Below are 25,559 nucleotides of genomic sequence, written 5' to 3'. Positions count from 1 at the left end.
AATCAGAAATAAAACATTTAATTCAGTAGGGCTCAGAAATCCAATTCAGCTCATCACCAGGGCCCTTACCCCTAGCAAGGTGATGCAAGCCAGAGACCTTTTTCTCATAGAAAGCAGGGAGCTTCCCCATCAGGCCTGCCCTCCTACTGGCACCCTATCAGTTTGCCAAAAAGGGTTTCTCCTTAGTCCCATTCACTGTGGGCCCTAGTCTGTAATTCAAAAGCTGCTCACTGGTTAATGCTGTTAACTTGCACCTTCTACTTCCTCAATAGATCTACATGGTTAGTGGAGGAATTTCAGAGGCGATGCTCTAATTCAGTGTTTATTTTAACCAAAGGGAAGCCCAATACAGAAACCAGTTTAAAACTGTAATCTTCTGACTTGAAATGGAAAGCCCAAGAACCCCTAGGGTTCTCTGAAGCTCAGTTGGTAAAAGTAAGGCCCTTTCAATAAAAATATCAACTGTTATGGGTTAAAATGTGTGGAATACTTAAATCCACGAGTTCATACTGATATTTAAAAAAATCTATCACCAGTGATCATTTTTGGAGGATGGCAGGTCAACCCATGATTTTGAAAGCTGCCTCTTTCATACAAACTGTACTGCTGATGAAAGAGATAACTAAACTGCTGATGAAAGAGAATTCTTCTAAGACATTTTCTGGGTAATAAATAAGAAACAACTGAATTAAAATAGTAACATTTTGCAGCTCCTAATAAAAGAGTAGATATAAGCAATAGTCATGACTGGCCTTTAACATCACAGAGGCCTTTAACATAAATGCTGTGTGCCTCTTGACAAAAGTAAACAACACATATTCATGCCAAAAGAAAAACAAAAAAAACAAAAAACCTAAATCTGATCAAGTGTCCAACTCTAACTGCCAGCTTTAGCAGACAAACAGAAGGTAGAAGAACATGTTAAACACCACCAAAAGAATGAAAACAGCAAATCCAGAACGTGGGAAACAAAAGACCAGTTTTCCTCAACAAATAACAGCAAGAAAAAGAAACTTATAGATTAAAAAATATTTAATTAAAAGACATCTCAACACATTACAGTGTATGAACCTTACCTGGGCCCATTTCAACAAACTATAAATTAAAAAGAAATGTATAAGACATTTGGGGAAATGTAAACATTGATGGCACATCGAATGACGTTAAGGAATGACTAAGTTTTTTAAATGAGAATGGTATTATAATTGTATTTTTAAAAAATCCTTGTCTTTTAGAGGTACATGTGAAAATACACATAAAATGATCTGCTAACAAATGTTAAAAAGTAATCAGGCCATGGGAAAGGGGACTGATGAAACAAGTCTAGAAGGAATTGACAACTGCTGAAGCAGTTGTACCGGGTGACAGTACTCCGGAGGTTCATTACACCAACTTCTCTACTTCTATATATTTCTATAAAAAAGATTTTAAAAGAGGCAAGAGAAGGGGAGGATATAATGAATTGCACTGTATGGACCTTATCTGCATACTGATTCAACCAAACCATTAAAAAGATTTATGAAATTATCAGGGTAATTTGAACACTGTGTCTTTCACATTTAAATAATTATTAAAAATTTAAGTGTGATAGTGGTATTAAAAGTACCCTTATATTTGAGATATATATTAAAATACTTATGGATGAAATTAGATACTATCTGGGATTTGCCTCAAAATAAACCAAAGGATCAGCATGGTACAATCAGTAGAATTAGAGATGAAGTAAATATTAGCCATGAGCTGCTAATGGGAGCCAGTATTAGGACTTCTTGAGGGGGAGGAATGTTTTATTTCTTACATAGGTTTGTCCACCTTGTGATAGTATACCAATTTAAACATTATGATTTATGGACTTTTCAGTATACATTATACTGCAACCAAAAGGTATTTTTTAATTTTTAATGTTTATTTATTTAGTTTTTTGAGAGAGAGACAGTGTGAGCAGGGGAGGGGCAGAGAGAGAGACACACACACACACACAGAATCCAAAGCAGGCTCCGGGCTCCGAGCTTGTCAGCAGAGAGCCCCACGCGGGGCTCGAACTCACGAACTGGGCCAAGGTGGGAGGCTTAACCGACTGAGCCACCCAGGCGCCCCAAAATGTATTTTTTTTTTAAAGCAAGAAATCCACTGTTCAGTGCGAGGGAAGACACTACTACAGATATCACCGAGAAAGCTATTTTTCAGCATAAAGGAAATGGGCTCAAGTAAATGTCAAAATATGGCCTCAGTTTCCTCATCTATAAGCTGCAGCTGCATTAGCTGGCTGTTGTGTGCATTAAATGGGATGGTGCGTCTTAAGTGCTCAGCACAGAACTAGTAACGAATGAAGGCTGCCTTTCGACTCTTTTGCCACAACACCTGACTTGCATTCATACCCTGCTTGATCCCTAAACTGCAGTGTAGGTACCAAATAGCACCCGCGGTTTTAATCAAGACCTCCGTAGTAATAAATTACCCTCCTACCGGGGCTGGACAGATCCCCATTAGGGCGCCCCCAAGGCTCTAATAGAAAACCACTGAGACTGAACAGGAGGCACCAGAGCCTCACGCCCGTCAGAGCAAGCACCGAACATCTCTCACGCGCAAGTAACCCGCGTGGAGGCGAAATCACGTAAGCAGATGGAAGCCAAAGCCGTACACCCACCCAGGAACCTTACCTCTCCCACCCAGCTCCACTCCACCCCACGCCCTCCAATGAAGACGCACGGCGTAAATGCCTCATATCGCCCCTCCTCCCTCCCCCAATCAACGAGCCCGCACCAGGTCCCAGCGCCCAATCACAGCGCTCCACATGCTAAGGGCAGGACTCCGCGCACGCGCGTGCACGCACGTACGGAGGAGGCTTCCCGAAAGGTCCGCACCCAAAAGCCCAGTTCCAAAGGCTGCGCAGCGGTCTCCTCAGAGGCGGCGCTGCCACCTACTGTACGATCCTCGGGATGCAGCCCTGGGCGCAGTGCCTCAATTCTGAGGACCCACATCTCAACCCAAACGCTCAACAGTTAGGGAAAATATGCACGAAAGTTTTAATTACACTTTGTTACGTAGAAGGAAAAAAAAATACTGTCTCAGATAGCCTCTTTTCCTTTAGAGCAGTTGGAGTTTTAAAACCCTATCTCACTTCATGGCCTAATCTTTTATACAGTGTAGAATCAAGAGGCTAGGGATTCATTCATTTCACCTATTTCGGGAGCACCTATTATATGTCAGAGTGTTAACTGAAGCAGGCTTTATAATCCTCCCTAATTTATGGCAACAAGAACATGGGTTAAATAACAGTTTCTGAAAGCTGTCAGAGCTTGGGCTCACATCCAGATGTGTCCTCGAAGTGCAGACTTTTCACCACATCAAACGACACAACAAAGACACAAAGTGCTGTAAGAATACAGGGTGAGGAAAAAAATCAATTCTGACTGGATAGGGATCCAAGATGTACAGAGGATATTCTAGGCAGAGTACCATTCAGTAAATGGTAGCCGTTACTACTTTCCAAGTATACTAATCTTAAGAGAGAGAGGACAATTACCTACATTTGTTGCAGACTTATTATTCTCATTCTCTGGCAAATAGCTTCTGCTTATTCAGGAATCTATGACAAAGGTTCCATAATTTTGTCCCCTAATACACAGGGCTTACTACATCCTATACCAAGGCACCAAATACAATGGTCTTTTCTAAATTTCCCTTCGTACCTAGGAAAGTGTTAATAGCTGAATAGCTTTCCTGGCATATCATAACAACCTTGCAAGATAATTCATGGAGTCCATGTTGGTTTCATCATTGGAATGGTTGTTCCCAAAAAGAGCACTATTGGCCCCAGATGGCATAAATGCCCATTTTCTAAAGAAATATGGGGGTATTTTTTTTGACTCTCACAATGACTACAGGGAGTAGTGAGTGATCAGCAGACAAGAAAATTAGATAACCTGCAATGCAGAGACTGTACAACACATTAAAACACTGTCCCTGTTGGGGGCCAGAGTTTTCAGTATAGAAGGCTGATACAAATATGGACTAGAAGAAGGCAAGGAAGAACCCTCCAGGTATGAACTGGAATTGGAGGTTTTAGCATGAATTATTTGTAAAGTATGTACATGTAAGTTTATATGCATGTATGTGCATGTGTTTATGTGTATACGTACCTTTATTTTTCCTAGCTCTATCTACTGAATAGACCAAGAAGCAAAAATCCCATAGTAGCAAGAGTACAAGTAGTGCACAGATCTTGGTTTCTAACACCATTCCTTATTAAAAGGAAGCAGGACTCCTTGGAGAAAGAATTGATTCCAAGGATAGAGCAGGAAGATACAGGATGGAACATTGGGACTCAGGTTGAAAGGGCTTCTACCACCCAACTCTGAAACAATTTGACCACTAAAATAACAAGGATGGTAATGAATCATTAAAAGAAAAAGAGGAATCCACAACCCACAAGACCATACTGATAATAAACAGAGAAAGAAATGGGAGAAAAGGGAGGGCTCCTGCTTACATTAGAATACTGAGTACTAATCACGAAATGTGGAGGTATTAATAGAATTGGAAAACCATTGTTTTGCAAACATTATATTAAAGATTGATTCAGACAAGAAGCTGAATGGATACTAAATCTTAGGGGGAAACTCTTGATAAGCAGCAGGACACTGGCATGATATTAAAGTATCTGCCCACAAATTGCCCATTAGTCACAAAGGAGATAAACAGTAACTCTACATTGGAAAGATCAGACACATTTGACTGGGTGATCAAAGTTGACCTCAGCAGTGAGGGCAGAGGGACATCAGGTGTCTCCAGATGAGAAGTCGTCCTGAGAAGGACACAATATCCCTGACAATATTCTGGCCGGGGAGCCTTTTGAATCTACTTATGAAGAATATAAAACAAACCCCAAAAGACGAATATTCTGTTAAAAAAAGGGACTCGCTTCTTAAGAAACGTCGAGTAGTCTACACCAAAGCAGTTTAAAGGCAATAGTATATGCCACAAACTCCCAAATGGGTAAAAAAAAAAAAAAAAAAGAAAAAAGAAAAAAAAGTGTGACTGTAGATAAATGAGAAAGCAAAACAAAAAGGTCAAAATGATGACACCTGGTGAATCTAGGCAGAGACTATAGATGCTTTTTGTATTACTCTTACAATTTTTTGTAAGTTTAAAATTTGCAAATAAAAAGTTAAAATATTTGCCCCACATACCATGGCATATAGGACATGGCAGACAATTAACACGATTAAAAAAAAGTCAACCTATTGATAATTAACAACTCCATTTTACATATAAACGCAAAGTACTCTTGGGGGCGTAATTTGAAAATAAGCTGAATTTTTCCATAGATGCAACTACCATGTAAACTGAAGAAAGCAGTCTGATTTGTTCAGAACTTTACCAAGAGTTGTTCACCATTTTGTGAATAAATCTGTGTCGCTCATGATAATGCCGCTCCTGGTATTAGAGTTTGCCAGTATACCACATCTATATCCATTTGCATTTCTATCTGATTTCTACATTTCAGTGCAAGTACATAGTGGCTCACCTTCAGATTCTCCACAGCTCTGCCTTGGTTAGTCCCTGTCTATACATCCATTCCAGGACACAGAAACCAACTCTGCTCTTGCAATAACAACATCAGGGGAGAAAATGAGTTATTTGCAACCCCTACCTCTTTCCTAAGCTAGCCACTGCACACAGCTACAAAACAGTGCCTCCCCCAGACCCCTGTTATGAGAAGAATCCATAAACAGAGGGGGACTTTATTCTTTAACATAAGCCCAAAAAAGACAAAGAAATCTGAGAAGATTAGATCAGCACTGGAACTGACAAAATATTAAATGAATCCCATAAAACTATCACCAATTGTCTGACTTTATTTATTTATTTTTAAGTTTATTGATTTATTTTGAGACATAGCAAGCAGGGGAGGGGCGGAGAGAGAGGGAGAGAGAGAATCCCAAGCACAGGGCTCAATGCCACAAACCATGAGGTCGTGAACTAAGCCGAAATCAAGAGACGGGTGATTGACTGACTGAGCCACCCAGGTGCCCCCTCCCTTTTTTAATTGTCTGACTTTATTAATGTTCTGTTGATGTTATGCATAATATATATTACATATATGAAGTCTTTACATTTCTACAAAGTGCTCATATGGTCAGTGATTTTCTCCAGGCCTTGTTATTTTAGAAAAGAAAGGCTGCTATCTGTGTAATATGACCTAAAGAACAGGGAAAGGGAAATAAAATAGAAAAGAGTCAGAAACAACTCTGAAGACCACAAGTTAAGAAATAACAATAAAAAAGGATGAAAATATAAAAAATATTTTTCTCTGCAGATAATGTAAAACAGAGACAAGCTGCATGGTAACTAACTATATGACAAAAGTGGGCAAAAAACAAGAAAGAGTCGTTTACATAATTTAGGGACACTAATCATCAAGGCAAAAATTAAAAAGAAATTTGCAGGATAGCAAAAATGATTTTGCCATGTGTGAAGTTACAGTCTAATTCTTTTTAAGACTTAAAATGTGCTTATCTAAATGGGATCATAAGAGCATCATTTCATAAATATAAAAACATGATGGTAAATATAGTGTGATTGACTTGACATATATAACAGCCTAATAGGTACCTACCAAGGTGACAATGTTCTTTTTCTCTTGCTTCCCATTTGTGGCTGTCCACATATGCTGCAGAAAGGAGGCATCTTTTACCTGAGGAAAAAGTCAATTATCAACAGGTGTGGTTTCACAACAGGTTCAGTTTATATGTCTTATTAAAAATATCTTTGTCCTATTTTCAATGTACTAGATTATGTAAAGATTCTTGTACAATACTCTAACCAATATTGCTCAGTTCATAATTCAGTACACGACAACATGCATTCAACATCTGCCAAGTAGAAGATGGAGAAAAAACTGACAATGCCTACAATGAGGTTATGGGTAAGAATGTTAGTAATTTTGTTCCTGTAAGTTTAGGACTGGAAACCACTTGTTCCCCCTAAATTATAGCATAGGTGAGCCCTAGAACTCCTTAGAACCCAAATACTTGCTGAACTATTGCTTAACTCACAAATTGAATGCTTTATAATTGTTAGTCCTAAAAACATTTCCGTCTGACTTGGATCAGCACATTTACCCTAACTTCACCTAAAGCAGAGTATCCTGCCCAGTAACCTAGCACCCTAGTTATGAATAACAAAAACCTAACAAGTCAGATTTGAGGTAACTCACTAGAGGGCACAGCTGCATTCAGGGCACCTGGCACAATGACTGGCATATGGCAATGCTCATAGACAGGAGTTCAAGGAATGAATGAGAAAGAATGAGCATAAACTTAAACAAAACTAGAAGCTTTTATGTTTCAAAGGACACCATTAAGAAAGTGAAAGGACAGGGTTGCCTGGGTGGCTCAGTTGGTTGGGTGTCCAACTTTGGCTCAAGTCATGATCTCACGGTTCATGGATCCGAGCCCCGCGTCAGGCTCTGTGCTGACAGTGCGGAGCCTGGAGCCTGCTTCAGATTCTGTGTCTCCTCTCCCTCTCTCTCCGCCCCTCCCCCACTTGCTCTTGCTCTCTCTCTCTCTCAAAAATAAACATTCAAAAAAATTTTTTTTAAACCAGGAAGGTCTCTCCTTTCTGTCAGAAACAGGAACAGCCCTTCTCGATGTGAGCAAGAGCTAAGGATACGACTGTTAAGCTATACACTTAAGGATACCAGTGACTTATTGTCTACTTATTATTATAATTTCTTATTCTCTATTTATTTTTCTAGAATATGCTTCATTCTAGCATAAAAAATCACCCCCCCCCCCATTCTGGAGCCAGAAAAGACAATTATCTAGGTCAATGAAAAATTTCGAATTGGGAGATGAGACAAAAAGTAGGGGTGGTCAGAGTGGGGAAAGGTAGGAGTTCAAGAATGCCCTTTGTGTGCAGTTGTTCAAGGGCATCACATGAACTGAAAACAAAAAAACAAATAAGGACTAGTAAATCTACAAAAGGTAAGCTGAGCAACCTTTATATATATGTAAGCTGAGCAACCTTTATATATATGAACTATTTAATGTTTGCTTTTTAAGAAAGTAACCAGTAATCACTTTCCATCTCCATTGAGTGTAGAACAAAAGGATAAGGGTATAAGGATGAAGAATTTAAATTTAGCAAATAGAAAACTTTCCTAGACCAATAGAAACAAATAATAAATGTAGAAATGTATGGCCAAATTTGGTAGGCAGAATCATGTTCCTCCAAAAGATGTCCATGTCTTACTCTCCCAAACCTACGAATATGTTAGGGTAATAGCTAAGGGGGATTAAAGTTACAGATAGAATTAAGATCACAAATCATCTGATCTTAAAATGAGGTGACTGTATCGGCTTACCCAGGTGGGCCCAGTGTAATCACAAGGTCTTTAAAAGTGGAAAAGACAGACACCGAGATGAATGAAGGATGGAGTGATGTAAAGACGTGACTTGCTCTTACTCGTGTTAAATGTATTTGAAAAAGGGGAGCATCAGCCAAGGATTTCAAGTGGTTTCATGAAGAGGGACAAGACCTGGAAACAGATTGTCCCCTACAGAATTTGCAAGGAACCTGTCCCTTTCAACACCCTGATTTCAACATAGCAAGACCCTCTGTCAGACTTGTGACCTACAGAACTGTAATAGTTGTATTGTTTTATACCACTTTATTTGTAGTAATTTGTTAAAACTACAATAGGAAATCAGTGCACCTTAAAACAAACATTCTTTAAAGAATGTTTCTGTAAGCCTTTTAAAGATAGTAAGAGCCTCACAGGTTTAGGTTTAGGTGTCTGAGTCTGTAAATTCCGCTCTGAATAGGCCACCCAGCAGTATTTACAAACCTTTCTTGAACTTAATTATCCTTCAGCCAGTTAGCTTTGGTGGCAACCATATTCTCTAAAATAACTATCCACTATAAGAAGAAGTAATTTCTCCGTTTAATCTTAAAAAGGTACCTCCAAGGACCAGAATCTCAACGTTTAGTGAAAAGTGATTGGCTGTATCTATATTCTTAGTCATTTTGTAGTTACTTTGGCCTTTAGACCAATGTCTCCAAACATGTTTACCATCCAAAGAAAAGCAGTGTGATTGTCGATACAGATAGCCTTTTAGATAAAGTCACAAAATCTCAAGTTGGAATCCTTGGCTTGCTAAGAAATGGTATGAAATGGGGGCAAGTTGCACAAGCTGAGCTCCTTTCATGATACAAAAGACAGCGCCTACCTTGATCAGTTTAAATGAGGGCACATTATGTGTTTAATGTTCACTATGTAGGAGGTACCCAGTGAATTTCTTTTCTCTACCCTATTCATGTGTTATTTATTTTTAAAATACTTTTTTTTTTTTTTTTAAAGCTTATTTATGTGGGGGCAGGGGCAGATGGACAGAGAGAGAGGGAGAATCCCAAGCAGGCTCTGCAGAGTCAGTACAGAGCCCAATGTGTGGCTCCATGTCACGGTTTGTGAGATCACATCCCCAAGCCAAAACCAAGATTCAGATGTTTAACTGACTGAGCCACCCAGGTACTCCCCTCTTCGGGTATTTAAATCACTTTTCTAATTTGTACTAAGTATATTTTTTTCCTCTCTTACCCTGTAATGCCTCAAAATATTTTGATGACTTAATAGTCAAGCTCCTTATCAGCATTTTCAAATCCTGAATGGGTTATAATGCACTATCTTAGGTAATTTTTTATTTCAAGTTTTTATTTAAATTCTTAGTTAACATATAGAGTAAAATTAGTTTCAGGTGTAGAATTTAGTGATCACTTAAAACACCCAGTGCTCATCACAAGTACCCTCCTTGAGACCCATCACCCTTTTAGCCCATCTGCACTCGCCTCCCTCCATCAACCCGGTTTGTTCTCTCTAGTTAACAGTCTCTTACAGTTTGCTTCCCTCTTTTTTTCCCTTCCCCTATGCTGATATGTTTTTTTGTATCTTAAATTGCACACAGGAGTGAAATCACATAGTATGTCTTTCCTGACTGAAGTTCCTACATAATTCTATTACTTGCCTTATAGTTTCCAGTTACTTGTTTCAAGACTCCTTTCTTCTATGGTCTAACCTAGTGCTTATTCAATAGAACTTCCTATAATGATGGAAATGTTCTGACCTATACAACTGTAGCCACCAAACATAGGTCTCTACTAAACATTTAAAAAATGTATGACTAAAATTGAATTTAATCTCAATAGCCACATGTAGCTAGTAGCTACCACAATGGAAGAACACAGGTGTAAATTACATGTTCACCAGTTTAAGAACAAATGCTAACTTGAAAATTCTCGTAAGTCACCCTTCTCTAATTTCCATTCCCCTATCAGAATGATTGCCCCACACACAATGCAACCATGATGGTCTCCCTGATAAGCAATTCAAGGTCTTGTTTAAATTGAAAAGCATTTAGTAACCACCATAATTAAACATGCTAGCAAATAGGTACAGCAGCTAATTCTTAATGAGATGCCAGGTACTGTACATACTTTACTTAACATGTGAAACTAAACACTTTCACCTGCCAGGTCAACCAATTAATTCTCAGAAAACCTGGTGGCTAACAATGAGGTTTCATGCCCACAGTTAATGGCTGTTGCTAAACAAGTGTGAACAACAGTGTATGTGCTGGTTTTTAACAGGAATTAGAGGAGGTATGTTGGAAACATCAACTGTGATTACTGCATTTTAATCATTTAATCATACTGTTAAGAATACAGTATAAAATTACATAAGACATAAAAAAGTGTTAATGGACTGTGATGGGTAAGGGAGGAGTCAAAACTTAAACACAAATTTTCAACTGCCTGGTATCATGTCCCTAATCCCTGACTTGTTCAAAACTCAAAGGTACTTCAGAAGTGCCTATTGTCTCTACACATGGAAAACTGTGGCATATAAATGTCATTCAAAAGTTGTGCCCCAGATCATTAAGTAATGCGAAATTAGTACTGAAATACTCATCCCATGTGGAAACGAAAGGTCTGGTCAAGTGTGAGGTGGTGAGGTTTTCGACGCCCCTCCAAGAACACTCAAGCGGGGAGGAAAAGTTCTAGCTCTGGGGTGGGCACATTTGGGCTCTTCATGGTCAGTGAAGAGACGACCACCCTAACACAAACCCTGCAAATCACAGGTAAGAGCCCTCATGCCATGACTTCCTTTACTCTTCGCGCTTTTGGGCTGGCAGGCACTATTCTAGGCAAGCATACAGGTCGGGGGCCTTACCTCCCCCTTCTGTGCTACCCAACGCTCCAAACGGTTTCTCTAGCAACTAGAACCCAGAAGCCTTTCCTATCCTGATGAAAACCCACAGCTCCTTTTACTTAAGGAAGAGTGTCCAGGTGCCTAATGAAGTACCCCACAAAAGGAAAGCAGCCACAAACCTGCCAGGGAGATTGGAGGCAGAGACACTCTCCGCGCCAGAAGAAACCAGCGCCTCGCTATGGGGGCTGCCATCTTGGAGCATACCAAGAGGAAGAACGCCCAGGGCTTGAGGGAAAGGAAGGGGTGGGGTCACAGGCTGATGCTCCGCCCCCTTCCCCGGCGCGCGTAGTTGTTGCGGCCCAGGATAACATGGCTGCCGCAGTTCGGCGTCCGAGTCACGTTTTGCGGTTTACGCTGCAGAGTTCCATGTCTCCCGGGGTGGGAGGCTCAGGCTCCACATGCTGCTGCTGCCCTCTCGGAGGTATCCGCGGGCTTCTGGTCGTGAAGGAGGGGAGGAATGGGACAGAAGGGAGATTGACACCTTAGCAGGCATCGTTTTTGGGGGAAATAAAAGCGCCTCAGTCGCTCACTGGCCTGGAGCAGCCTACGCTCTCGTGCCCTTTGGTTGAGCGCGTGTGCAGCACTGGCCCTTCGGTGTCGTCGAAGCCCCTTTGCTGGGAACCAGAGGACAGCCAGGCTGGGGTCTTGACCTGGGGGCTATAGTAGTCCTTCAGATGGGGCGACGCTGTTGTCTGGAAATCCCTCTCCCCCTTGGGTGTACTGTTCTGCAAAGTTTGGGAGTCGAGGTCTTAGACTGAGTTTGGTGTCCCAACTGGAGAGCTAACAGTCTAAAAGACCTTGAGCAGGTTTCTTCATTTGTAAGATTGTCCATTAATAGCTTTACGGGAATGATTAAATTTCATTATGCTGGTGAGTGATAATAAAATATTTGGCACCTAGTGTCAGCTATTACTCTGCATTTTAATTAAGTATATTCCTTTTCTCTTGAAACCACCCAGTGAGAGAGTTACCATTCTTTTCTTGGTTTACAAAGATGGAAACAGCAAGGCCAAGTAATTAGCCCAAGGTCAGAGGAATCTGGTAGAGGAGGGATTTGCCCTCAGGCAGCGCGACAATATATTCCTACTGTAACCACTTCTCTGGACTGCCTTCTCATAAATAGACAACACTTTTTTTAAAAAAATATTTTTAATGTTTTATTTATTTTTGAGAGAGAGCACACGCAGGGGAAGGGCAGAGAGAGAGGGGGAGAGAGGATCCGAAGAAGGCTCTGTACTGACAGCTGTGAGCCCGATGTGGGGCTCTAACTGTGAGATCATAACCTGAGTCGAAGTCCGAGGCTTAACTAAGCCACCAGGCGCCCCAGAGACAATCAACCTCTATTCATGTTCTTCGCTAACTATAAAAGAATTAAAATGATTTTGCTGTTTTCTTTTATTTGTAGCTAAAAGATATCTACTTACAGATAATGTTGTGAAATTAAAAGAATTTCAGCATAAGAAGGTGGTTATTGCAAATCATCTTCCTGGTACTAAAGGTAATTGGATCTATTTTGTTGGTTCTTTCATCGATATGTCATTCAGGTTTTTGTTTTTGTTTTTTTTTTTTTTTTTTTTTTTGTCTTTATCCATTTGGTCTCCTCTAATGACCTTATGTCCGAGAAGAGATTGACATAGTTTATTCTTGATTTCCTAGTCTACTCTTAAACGTACTTTTCATCTCACTTTCTGCTACTACAGAGCCTACAGCTCTCCTCTTGTCACTTTTCCCAGGATCCCAGAGAAATACTAAAACTCGTGTTGGAACGAGTTCCCTCAGATCCCTGCCACCTAAACTAAGGGTCAAGGATTAGCAGCAACTGGGAGTTTCATAGAGATGCCCAACTTAAAGCCCAGACTATTAATATGCACAGTAAGGTCTGAGAAGAACTGCTCAAGATGACTGGCTTTAACATTTTTTGATACACCTCTGAGTAAAAAGTACATTTTGCATAGCATCCCCACTGTACACATACATATCTATACACAAATGAAACACAGTGAAACAAAACCATCTTGTGGGATGCATTTTCATATTTTTCTACTCTGCGAAAAAGTCAATAGGGTAAAACATTTTTTTTTTTTTTTTAATTAGCAAAATATTGGTCATTTTGGAACCCAGGTGATGAGCACATGAGAGGTCATTATACTGTTCTCTTTCTGTTTTCGGGTATGTTTGAAAATTTTTATTACAAAAAGCTGAAAACTACTATCCTAGTTCTTATTCCTGTCAGCATCTGAGAACTCTTGTTGAATTCATTCCCTCTCTCCACATTTTTTCCAGTACTTTAAATTCCTTGATAAGCATAGCAAGACTTCCCTTTGTTAATAACAGTTTAGTTTGTTCCTACTAAATTTCTCAGATCTCCTTCCTCTCACTGTCAAATGTTTATGGGCACGTAATAAACACTGCTTCTAGCCCTCCAGAAATCAGTTTTTCCTCACCACTTTTCTATTCATATACATTATACCACCTAGGGAATGAGTAGATAAGCCTTCAGAGTGAGGGAGAATATGTTAATCTCCAGTGGACATTTTACTTCTGATTATCTCAGCCTGGATTTTACTTCAGTCTTCTTTTTACTCATCACTTTTGGAGCTTTGTGAAGTTGGCAGTTAGGGCCTCATGTCATTTTTTAGTTACATCCAATTGTAGTGTTTCTAAAGCTGTCACAATTGAGCATATGTTCTGAAAGGCAGTTAATGTAATGAGTGCCAATCTACTCCATGGTCAGATTGATATTTATAAAAATCCTGTTAACATTTCTTCATTATAAGAACCGACAGTGGTCCTCTGTCCTACACCATATTATGTACATTCCCCCCACACACAGCCACCCACCCACTGCCACCAGCTTCCCAGCTCCTCCATAATGGGTCCCTTACCCTTTATGGAGTCCAGTATGATTTCCTGTTAATGTAATTACAGTTCTTCCCTCACCACTTTCCCCTGTGCCCAGTTCTATGCTATTATTCATGCTGATTCTTATACCAAGAATAATCCCCTCTCCTGAGTTTCTCCAGCCCTATCCAGCCACTTCCCTTCTGGTACCTTTCCACATCTGCCAAACCTGGTCTATTTCTGCCGCCCTGATTTCTTTCTATTTATATAGTTGGTCACCTGTCACTCCCTCAGTCATTGTTTTAAAAAAAAAAAAAAATTTAATGTTTATTATTTTTGAGCAAGAGAGACAGATTGCGAGCAGGGGGAGGGGCAGAGAAGGAGACACAGAATCCACAGCAGGCTCCAGGATCTGAGCTGTCAGCACAGAGCCTGACGCCTGGCTTGAACTCACAAACCGTGAGATCATAACCTGAGCAGAAGTCGGACGCTTAACCGACTGAGCCACTCATGTGCCCCTCAATCATTGTTTTCAGATAGCTTTGCGTAACTGTGTCATGTTTTTTCAAATAGATTAAGTTCTTTCAGGAGGGGAACCCTGCCTTAGCCTTCCTTGTGTTGCTCACAAACACTTAAATCTTGATTTTTTGTTTGCAAGTGCAAATTATACTGTTGAAATTTTGGATTCTTAAGGCTATTGAAAAGTGTAAGTCATCCCATTAGAATTATTTACATTAGAAATTGTTTAGAAACAGTTAATAGTATAAATTCTCTTAAATCTAATAAGTGATGGAATGAAAATGAGAACAAAAAATGATTTACTGGCAATTACTATATAGTAGGCCCTGTGCTAAATGCTTAACGTACGTTATGTCAGGATACCCCATGAGGTAGCTCTCACGATTCTCACTTTACACGTGGAATCAAGTCTAACAGACAAGGGTCTCCCCATAGCATGCAAGTAGCAGAGTCTAGCTTATAGCCCGGGCCTCTCCACCTCTGAAACCTTTAAGCATGACCTGGCTCTGCAAATAAAGATTGGATGGTCCACAGTATTAACTTAAACCAGGTGGGCCTTCTTTTCTTTAAATTGAGAACAGTGTCTGCCTCAGCTTCCCAGTCTTGTGTTTTAATACATATTGTGCCATTCCTTTAAGCAGCCTTCCTTCAAAGCTCTGGGCCTTGGAGCAAAACCCGTAGACTTTTCTTGGCAGCTCCTGATACTGAGAACAGCTCTGCCTTCTAGAAAGCAGATGCTTCTTTAGTGCTGGGCTTGCATCTCACCCCACATTCTGCTGAGAATCTGATCCCTTCCTAATGCCAAGAAGCAGTGTTTCCTTTTCGTGTTTGACTGTCTCCACAGTTGATCAGATACAAGACGGGACAGAGATAAGTATAAGCATTTTGAAATGATTCTGTTACCAAGAGTGTTTGCTGCTGTTGAGAGGATGGGTTTTTTTTTTTTTTACCCTGTGTATATTATGTAGTACTGTGTCATGCTGTCTAATAACTGAGTAGGGAGAGCAAGAGAAATGAAAGGTAGAGTTGAACCAAATGCTAGAGACTTGAAATATTGCTAAATTGTGTAGATCAACCACTGGGGCAAACCCATCTTCAGTACACATTTTCCTTTCAGTTTTCTTGCTAGATACCCTGCCAATTGTTGGTTTAGATGTCTTGGTTGCATTTTTTTTTTTTTTTTTTTTTCTAATGGGTCACCTGTCGATAGTTTTTTGGACCAAGCCTCTGGGACATAGTTCTTAAAACTTTAGTGTGCAGAAGGATCACCCAGGTAGTCAAAATTGCATATTCCTGTGTTCTTACCCTCAAAGATTGTATGTTAGAAAGTTTTGAGTGGGCCCCCATCCTGTGCTCCTGTAGCACAGATGGTTTGCTTCATAGACCTTCTGTCATACTGCTCTTAAGGACACTAGTCAGTGATGGGAGCCTCTCTCAGTGCCTCTTTGCAGTGTGCCAGAATCCAGCTTCCCCTTCTCCCTGAGGTGAGACTCCTGACATTCCCAGTCAGCCTGAGTGATGGCCACCACACTATGCTTTCTTCCAGCAACCTACCTGAGAAACATGAAAGAGAAATTGGCCCAGAATAAGCTCATCTTGAAGGACGAGTTGAAAACCTTACTTCATTTGTGTGATACCCGGGATGATGTGGAACTGGCTAAAAATGTCATTTACAGGTGAGGCATTTCTGTACAATTCTGCCAGGTTTGGTTTCTTCTTTCTTTTTCCTGAAGAATCTCATCCATTTAACATGGATTCAGCTGGCAACTATACATTGATGACTTTCACATCTCTTGTCCACATGCCTGCCCCCAGCTCCAGACGTTTATGTTCACTTAGCAATCGCTTCCTGGATTCCTTCTATATGCCAGGTACTAAGGATAGAAAACCAGAATTCATGTCCTAAGAAATCACCAGCCTGATGAAGTCCACTTACATATCCCCTAGGTCTTCACATTCAACTCACACAAATTGCTTCTTTTTACTATTTTCTGTCGTACTGACCCCTCAGGACGGATAACTGGGAGCCTCTTTCCTCTAACCTTACTTGCTCTCCTCCCTGACAGGATGAGAAATCCTACTGCTTCCACTTCCCTGGTTATCTCTCATCTCTGGCCTTCCTCTCTCTGTCCTCGTTACCAGTATCTTAGTTCAGGCCTCATCATCTCTCACTTGGACCACTTCATAGACTCCTTGCTCATCTGTCTCCTCCAGGCGAATGTCTCTTTCTCTGATCCATTGTCATTTTCCCACGTCAGGGGAATTCCCGTGTAATCATAGTCTGCTGTTAGGAAACCTAGCAAAGGTTTCACTTACTCGGGAAGTGTATGAACCGAAATCAACAGGCTTTGTTTCTAAAATTAAATTCATGGCCTTTTTTTTTTTTTTTAACCATTCCTGAAAGATAGGTTTCTACACGTGGACCTGCATTTATAATGTAGAGAGAGTAATAGAAGTGTGTTCATATGAAGAATACTGGAAGAGTATGTACCAAAAGTTAATTGTGGTTCTCTGGGAGTTATACATATTTTTTGGTTTAAATACGTAATTTTTTTAGTCTCAAACTTGTCTATAGTGGGCATTATCAATTTTATAATATGAAAAATTAATGTTATCTTTAAAAGGAAAAAACATAAAATTACACACAATCCATTGAAAGTTTGAAAAACACCAAAAAAGTAGAAGAAATACATCACAGATTCTGCTATTTCTGTTGTCTCTTGTTGCACACCAGAACATGATAACTGTTTTTTTCTGTTATCTATTGTTATCTATTATCTATTATTTCTGTGGGTCAGGAATTGAGGCCTGCTAGTTCTGTATTGGTGTCTGCTAAAGTCACTTGCTCCTCTATGGTCAGCTGCTGGCTGGTCTGAGCTGGAAGGTCCAAGAGGCTTTACTTGTATTTCTGATGCCTGAGTCCGCGTGACCCCTCTCTCCTTGGAGTGTCTCGTCATTCATGAGTCTAGCCTGGCTGCACTAGCACCCTGCACAAGTGGAAGCTGCAGGCCTTGTAAAGCTGCCTGGAACTGGCACAGCTTCACTTCTGTCACATTGTCTTGGTCAAGGCAAGTTACCTGGCACACCCACACTCAGCAGGGAGGAGCAACAGTTCCACCTCCGGATGGATCAACCACTGTTGATATTTGATACATTTTGTCACTGATTTTTTTTTTTAAACTTTTTTTCACTGTTTATTTTTGAGGGGGGGGCAGGCAGAGCATAAGTGGGGGAGGGGCAGAGAGAAAGGGAGACAGAATCTGAAGTAGGCTCTAGACTCTGAGCTGTCAGCACAGAGCCTGATGCAGGGCTCGAATCCACAAACCACAAGATCATGACCTGAGTCGAGGCTGGATACTTAGCTGACTGAGCCACCAGACATCCCCATTTTCTCACTAATTTTTTACATGCAAAGATTGTATGGTTTTGATAGGGTTTATTTATACTTTTCTAATAATTACCGTATATATAATGATAGCGTTTTCTACTTAGTATTATAGCATAATTTTTTTGTTAATATACCTTAGGAGTTGTTAATATACCTTAGTCTATTTTAATGACTTTATAATATTCCATTGTATGTCAGGTACCCCTCTTGTTGAATGTCTGATTTTTGATATTTTCATCAGTATGAATAATGCCGTGATGAGCAACCCTATGCATAAAACATACTGTTTCTGTTTTGGAGATGATCAGAGAATATGAACATTTTAAAATTTGTTGATACAAATGCCAGATTATTTTCCAAAAGGGTTATGCTAATTTACATTTGCATGGTATTAGGAATCCTAATACTATCTCAGTTTCACAAAGATGAATCATATTAGACCCTCTGGCTTGTTTTATTGTCAGTTTTTACTACCCAAATCTAAATCATTGCTAATAACTCTGCCCAGTTGCTGTCTCTTCCCTCTACTGGTGGACAGATGGAAAAGTGGGAAAATGGGCAGGTCCGTGGCCTAACCAACCTGTTCTCTGTCTTGCTGACACAGGCACCCCACTACTGGGGAGGAAGAGTAATGAGCTAGAACATAAGCTCTTTATGCATAGAGTCAAAAGTGAGGAGCAACTTAATCCCCCCCATAGTCTTGACCACATGCCGGTGTGTGGTTTATTAGGGGTATTTTAGATTCTCTGATTTGAACATTTCTTGTCAAGAAGAGGTAATACTTTGTGAATTTCTAGCACTTTTATTAGTGTATATGTTCTCTAAATTGGGAAAACTTTTGTTTTGCATTATTTTATTTTTAATCTGGCATAAATTTTTCATGACACTGTTTTTGGAACGTATTGATTTTTAAAGATCTTTTCCACAGCATGCCTTATATTTTATAAGACCTGACACATATGGCAGATTTTCCGTGTGCTAGTAGGCATGTCATCTTAATTAATCGTTACAAAAAGTCTTTGAGTTGAACTTTTATCTCCATTTACAGATGAAGAAACTGAGGCATGGAGTGGTTAACTTATTTGCTCCTGGTTATACAGTTAGTAACTAAAAGAACTGGGATTTAAACTGTCAGCTTGGAATCAGAATCTAAAAATCCTTAGTCACTGTACTATATTGCGTTTAAATAACCTAATTCTTTCCCCCCCAGTATTATTGAGGTATGACTGACAACTAAAACTCATGTATATTTAAGGTGTACAACTGATATAATTTAATTCATAACTTGTAATGAAGCACTGAATATATCTTATAATTTCTGTAATTTGACTATGAAGTGTATCTTTGAAAGTACATATCATCATTCTATTTGGCATTATGTATGTTTGGGATACACTATCCATGATGTTACTGTGACTGTCCTCCGTGATTTCGGCAGAAGGCTAAAAAGCGTTCTGGTTTTAAAGTCAGAGCTATTCCCCGTGGTATGTGTGATTTATTCACATAATGAGTCTTAGTAAAATCTGGTTTACAAGTAATCTTGCGATACTTATTTTGTCACCAGATTGTCTTCTTGGTGTCTAAAACAGAAAGAGTTGGTTATTGAAAGTAAATTTATGCTAGCAATTTTTAGTTCTGCATCCTAACTGGTGGACTGACTGCTTGTAGAAACCTCAAGGCACGTATAAGATGTCACTGTCTGAAATTAGCTTTTTGCTAAAACTAAACTTCAAAACAGCATTTAATTTGTTTAGCTAGGTGATGGTAGATCACATATGCCTTTTCCTGAGCAGAGGAAAACAGCGATGGATCTAAATTGTAAAGTACATCTGTAGGTTGTCTGTCATCCTCTATGGAGAAGTCACATTTGAGGAGGACAGAGCATCACTTCACTCCTTTGATTCGTTCCTCTCTAGATGGGGTCCATACAAAGACACAGTGCCATTCTCTTGAGTTTGCTGTGCAAGAGCCCTGTTGTTCCCTGACCTTTGCTAGCACTCATCCTAGCAGTTTGTTGATATATTGAGAAGATAATTACAATGTACATTTTTCCATTCTTTGATTTCATGTGGTTATGTGGGCCTCTCACAAACTCTTTCTATTTAAATGTCTGGCATACTTCACTCCAGAATTCCTCTGTCCTCATTTCTGCACTTTTCTCCCTCAGGACTGTGAGAGTACCTCGTTCTTTATTGTGTTCCCAGCATTTAGCAGAGTACATGCCACAGTCGGTCTGTCCTTTTCCCTGCATCTCACTATTTGACTCACTGAATCATTTTCATTACCAGGTACCATACAGAGAACAGAAATGTCACTTTGGGAGAGTATAAATTTGGACCACTTTTCATGAGGTTGTGCTACGAGTTGGATCTTGAGGAATCTGCATTGGAACTCATCAAAGACCAGGTTATTGTCTCCCGATTACTGTCCCTGTCAGTGTGATTTCCTTGTGCTGAGCATCTGGTGTTTTTAGTGATGTTAGGGAAGGCATCTCTCTTACATTATTCCTGGCTTAGATTTTTCAGATCAAGGTTCCTAAGCTGAAGGAATGAGCTCTTACCTGTATTTTAAGGTTTCCTTGGAGTCCATTGCTATGAAGAGGCCTTGCTCTTTTCAGACAGAGGTGTAGGACAGGTGTGGAAGAGATGTATGGACAAATTATAAGGGGTCTACCTTCCTTGGTTGTGACCTGGGACTAACCTCTCAGAGAAGCTTTTAGCGGGGGATTGTTTAAGACAGGCAGCCATTTTAAGATTGCCTTTCCTGTTACCCACCTGTGATTCTTCTTTCTTTTTATATTTTTTACTTCTTGTTGATGGCCACCTTGTATAGTGCTTTTCTGGTTTTCAGAATACCTTCACATCTTCTGATTTTCTTAAAGACAAAAATAATGATAATTATTTATGTAATTATTTATTGAACATATACTGTGTCCTCAGCACTGTGCTTAAGCACTATACCTGCCTGATTTATTTCGCACAGACCGTGGTGAGGTGGATACTGTCATTCTATCCATTTTTTTTTAATTTTTTTTTTTTAACGTTTATTTATTTTTGAGACAGAGACAGAGCATGAATGGGGGAGGGGCAGAGAGAGAGAGGGAGACACAGAATCGGAAGCAGGCTCCAGGCTCTGAGCCATCAGCCCAGAGCCCGACACGGGGCTCGAACTCACGGACCGTGAGATCGTGACCTGAGCTGAAGTCGGAGGCTTAACTGACTGAGCCACCCAGGCGCCCCATCATTCTATCCATTTTACTGATGAGGAAACTGGCACTTACACACATGGTAAATTCATACATGGTCAGAAACATTTATTTTGGGGCCAGGGCTGGCAACCTGGGACCCTTTTGTATTTTTAGGAACCCTCTACTAAATTGTGTTTCTGTCTTGTACTCTTCATACAAAGTGTTCTTTCTTTTTTTTTTTTTTTTTTAATGTTTGTTTATTTTTTGAGAGAGAGAGAGAGAGAGAGGGAGAGAGAGAACGAGCGGGGGAGGGGCAGAGAGAGAGGGAGACACAGAATCCGAAGCAGGCTCCAGGCTCCGTGCTGTGAGATCATGACCTGAGCCTAAGTCAGATACTTAACTGACTGAGCCACCCAGGCACCCTTAAAGTGTTCTTTCCATGGTAGAGCTGTGAACTCTTGACTTTCCCCTCTTTTAAGGACACGCATTATTTAGAAAGAGGATCATACTGTATTAGTAACCAGAGAAAAGGGGGTTTTACAACAGTGAGGATTAGTTTGAACCTATATTTTTCCTAAAAGAAAAATATACATATTTATATTTTAGTATATAGCTATTAAAAATCTGCAAGAATCTACATGAAATCCCTACTGCTTATCTTTAGGGGGTAGAATTACGGGAAATTCTTACTTTTTACTTTATATGTTTTTGTATTGTTTGACTTCAGTAATCATGTGTTGTAATTAAAGGAAAATGAAAGAAAATGAAAATTTCACTGTAATGACAGCCATGAGTCTAATGATTAAAAAGCAAAAAGAATATGCAACTTCAGTTGTTTTTTTGTTTTTTTTGTTTTAAACTTAGACCCATGCATGAAATAATCATATACAACCAAGTTGCCTGGAGTAGCAGATTAAACTGAATTTGAGTCCAGTGACATTAAAGCCTAATCCTGTTTCCACTCTTATTGTGTCCCCTACCCTGAACCCTGTAGTGCTGCCCGTATCATAGCCACTGTCTGCATGTATCTATGGAGCCCTTGGACTGTGGCTAGTTGAAATTACATGGGCTGTAAGGGTAGAATGCATGATGGATTTTACATGCTTGATATAAAAAAGAAGAAGTGCTTAATTTTTTTTGATTACATGTTGAAATTATATTTTGCATTTAGTGGCTTAGATAACATCATTAAAACTGACTTCCTGTATTTCTACTTTTTTTAATGAAGCTACTTGAAAATGTAGAACCACATATATGGCTCACACTGTGGACAGGGCTGCTCTGGGCCTTCCCATCATACTCAGAGGAGAACTCAGACCCCTGACCATGACTTAGAGGTCCCTTGTAGTGTCTCATCACCTGCCATCCCCCTTGCTCACTCCACTCTTGGGCTTTCTTATTCTAAGAACTGCCACACCCATGGTCTCAGACTAGAATGGTCTACACCCTCGTCATCAAGGCCCTCCTTTACTCCATTGAGGTCTCCTCAGAAAGTCTTCCCTGATGACCTTCTATCATCTACTCTATCCCTTTTTCCCGCTTCATTGCTCTTCGTAGCCCTTATTGATAACTTGAAATTACATTTTTACTTCTTCACTGGTTTTACTTGTTCATCGTCTCCCATGCCAGAATTTAAGCTCTACTAGATTATAAGCCCCACTAGAGTTAGGGCAGGGTTATGTGTCTTGTTTATTATTTCTTTATTTTCAGCCCCTAGAACAGGGTCTGCATAGTGGGCTTTCAAAATAAGAACAAACTAGAGCAAGGAGGCATTTAATGGCATATTTGAATAGCATGTGTTACATTATCGTGATATTAAAAATGTTGAGGAAAAAATGTTGAGAACCACTCTTCTAGTGAATTATTTCAAAAAGTGAATATTATTCGTTTGCCAAAAGAGCATCACAGCTTTGTAAGACTCTTCTTGCTTAGTCCTCATGCATACTTATACCTGCCTTTTCATATTTTTTTGACATTTATTCATTTTTGAGAGAGAGAGAAAAAGACAGAACATGAGCAGGGGAGGGGCAGAGAGAGGGAGACACAGAATCCAAAGCAGGCTCCAGGCTCTGAGCTGTCAGCACAGAGCCCGATGCAGGGCTTGAACCAGTGAGATCATAACCTGAGCCAAAATCTGAACGCTTAACCAATTGAGCCACCCAGGTGCCCCTGGCCTTTTCATATTAATATACTGCTACCCACATTGCAGGACCCCCTTACCAAAGTTAATTGACTTGTTTCTTTTTTTGTAAGCACAGGAGAGCCATGTATAATGAAGATGTCCTTCACTGTATTTCTGAAACCCAGAGAGCTCTTGCCATACTGCTTGCCTCGTTTGTATGCCCAGCCAAAGACATGACAGTCGAAAGAGTGGGCAGCATTTGAATTTTTTTGAAAAATAAATCCTGGTATATCAGAGATTTATTAGAGAATTCAGGGGACCAAATGAATAAAGTATATGCAAAAATAAGTCCTGGATAGAGAAGATAGAATTATAAAAATATATCCTCAATAGTTAAAAACTTTGAACCAAACTGTGTTTGTTTGTTTTTTTATTAGCATTTACGAGGTTTCTTCTCAGACACCACGTCGTTCAATATTTTGATGGATATGTTATTTATGAAAGGCAAATATACAAGTGAGTATTAGAATTTGTTGAAAAATTCTGTCTTTGGTAGTATAGCAGTTAGGAAAAACAATGGACCATGCAAAAGTGATCCTTATATACTTAAATTTTTTTTTTTTAACGTTTATTTATTTTTGAGACAGAGAGAGACAGAGCATGAACAGGGGAGGGTCAAAGAGAGGGAGACACAGAATCTGAAACAGGCTCCAGGCTCTGAGCTGTCAGCACAGAGCCCGACTCGGAGCTTGAACTCACTGACCGCGAGATCATGACTTGAGCCGAAGTCGGCTGCTTAACCGACTGAGCCACCCAGGCGCCCCTATGATCCTTACATTCTTGATGAATGACTGAACTCTGGAGACTTCATTCTTTTAAGTTTGAAAACAACATTATTGCATCTCATGTCATACCTTAAACTAAACACCCTGATTTTACTTATGCTAAAAGTATAAGTAGGTTTAAAATATTAGTTCTTACTGTATCGTTTGATAATTTCTTTGAAATTTAGTTAATTGATAAATGACTTTGACAGATAGCTTTGACTTGCTCCTGGAATATACTTTTCAGTAGATGGTGCTAAACAGATTAGAATGCTGGGAATCAATAGTAGACGACTCTGAACTCACCTGAATGCATTTAACACTGTCCGCCCACTTCTCATTTTTGATAGGTGCGCTGGAAGTGCTGATAGAGATGAAAAACCAAGATGTGAAATTCAACAAAGAAACCTATGTCCTTGCTTTTGCAATTTGCTACAAACTGGTAAAACTGTCTTCTCTTAACTTTTAGAGCACTGTGGGTAGTGTTTGAGAGAGGATTTTTTTTTTTCTACAAAGAATAATTTAGTTTCTCTGAAGTCTTTTTTTCCATCTGGTGCAGATATTTCAATTTTAAATGTGTTCATTTTTAGAAAACTCAAGTTAGCCACGTCAGTTTTATCATGGAGAAAGCAATTTTATCATCTTTCACTCTTCTTTGGCAATTCTGTGGATAGGGAGAACAAGGAACAGTGTGCTGGCTGGGTTCAAGGTCTGCGAAGGATCCCCTTGCTATCAGTCTCATGCTGAACTCGTTGAGACAAGACCTCTCTGTAGTTCTCTCCCATGGAAATCTGACCATCCTTCTTTGGTGAACTCAAGGGCTACTTTAATTTCATCTGAATATTTTCTGTGATTCAGAGTTGGAAGTAATATCCTTTAATTGTGCTCTATTTATATCACCTATGTGACATTTATCACTGCTTGATGTTATTCTAAGTAGATGTATGTTTCATCCTCCCCACTAGAGGATAAGTTTGAGGCATTTTTTGTACCAGCATCTAACAGTGCCTGGTGTACAGTTGATCTTTAATAAGTGTATGTGACACTAAGATAAACTCCTTCAAGACAGAAAACGTGACTTAGAAGTCCATGTCATTACTATATCAAGATTGTTTTTTTACATACAGAAACTATTTCTTCTTCACTGAGTGAATGAATCAGTGAATACATGACAGCTGATATAGTGCAGTGACCAAGGTTGCATGCTTTACTATAGACATTTGTGTTATTTAAACTTTGGAAACTTAACAAAACCTTTTTATGGGGAAAAAGAAGGAACCAGGTAAGGTGGAAGAGCATGGTCCATGAAAACGTTTCCCTAAAAAGGGTAGCAATAATTTTCCAAAATAAGAGAGGCAGTAAGTAGGGTGATAGTGGAAAGAAAAATCTTCTGGGAAATTGAGAAA

At 39.7% G+C, this 25,559-nt stretch overlaps 2 protein-coding genes and 1 long non-coding RNA gene across 15 annotated transcripts in view; 1 reads left to right on the top strand and 2 right to left on the bottom strand.

The window, feature by feature from the left end:
- The window catches only part of MRPS27 (mitochondrial ribosomal protein S27), an 87,241-nt gene extending 75,736 nt beyond the window's left edge, over positions 1 to 11,505 (bottom strand). The window contains exons 1-2 of one of the 3 annotated variants that reach the window (XM_078449126.1): positions 11,392 to 11,505; positions 6,623 to 6,700 (exon numbers count right to left, since the gene is read on the bottom strand). In XM_078449126.1, the coding sequence (XP_078305252.1) occupies positions 6,623 to 6,700; positions 11,392 to 11,464 (151 nt within the window). In that variant the 5' untranslated portion in view covers positions 11,465 to 11,505. Of the gene's footprint in view, positions 1 to 6,622; positions 6,701 to 11,391 lie in introns of those variants that run through there. The other 2 variants (XM_078449134.1, XM_078449137.1) reach the window with 2 other exon arrangements.
- A 34-nt stretch (positions 11,506 to 11,539) lies between these two features.
- The window catches only part of PTCD2 (pentatricopeptide repeat domain 2), a 115,420-nt gene continuing 101,400 nt past the window's right edge, over positions 11,540 to 25,559 (top strand). For 6 of the 10 annotated variants that reach the window (XR_009610978.3, XR_009610977.3, XR_009610976.3 and 3 more), the window contains exons 1-6: positions 11,541 to 11,693; positions 12,678 to 12,770; positions 16,179 to 16,308; positions 20,309 to 20,426; positions 23,767 to 23,845; positions 24,504 to 24,595. Coding sequence is in view for 5 of the 10 variants with exons in the window: in XM_060635578.3 (XP_060491561.3) it covers positions 11,582 to 11,693; positions 12,678 to 12,770; positions 16,179 to 16,308; positions 20,309 to 20,426; positions 23,767 to 23,845; positions 24,504 to 24,595 (624 nt within the window). In the remaining 5 variants the exon portion in view is untranslated. Of the gene's footprint in view, positions 11,694 to 12,677; positions 12,771 to 16,178; positions 16,309 to 20,308; positions 20,427 to 23,766; positions 23,846 to 24,503; positions 24,596 to 25,559 lie in introns of those variants that run through there. The other 4 variants (XM_060635577.3, XM_060635576.3, XM_078449140.2 and 1 more) reach the window with 4 other exon arrangements.
- The window catches only part of LOC132681289 (uncharacterized), a 29,719-nt gene continuing 28,619 nt past the window's right edge, over positions 24,460 to 25,559 (bottom strand). For both annotated transcript variants that reach the window (XR_009610982.3, XR_013556506.1), the window contains exon 5: positions 24,460 to 24,517. This is a non-coding gene — a long non-coding RNA (uncharacterized LOC132681289). The remainder of the gene's footprint in view (positions 24,518 to 25,559) is intronic.

Source organism: Panthera onca, chromosome A1, assembly GCF_046562875.1.
Source record: "Panthera onca isolate mPanOnc1 chromosome A1, mPanOnc1 haplotype 2, whole genome shotgun sequence".
In the NCBI taxonomy this organism is placed as follows: domain Eukaryota; kingdom Metazoa; phylum Chordata; class Mammalia; order Carnivora; family Felidae; genus Panthera; species Panthera onca.
This window is presented reverse-complemented; position numbering and strand designations above follow the sequence as displayed.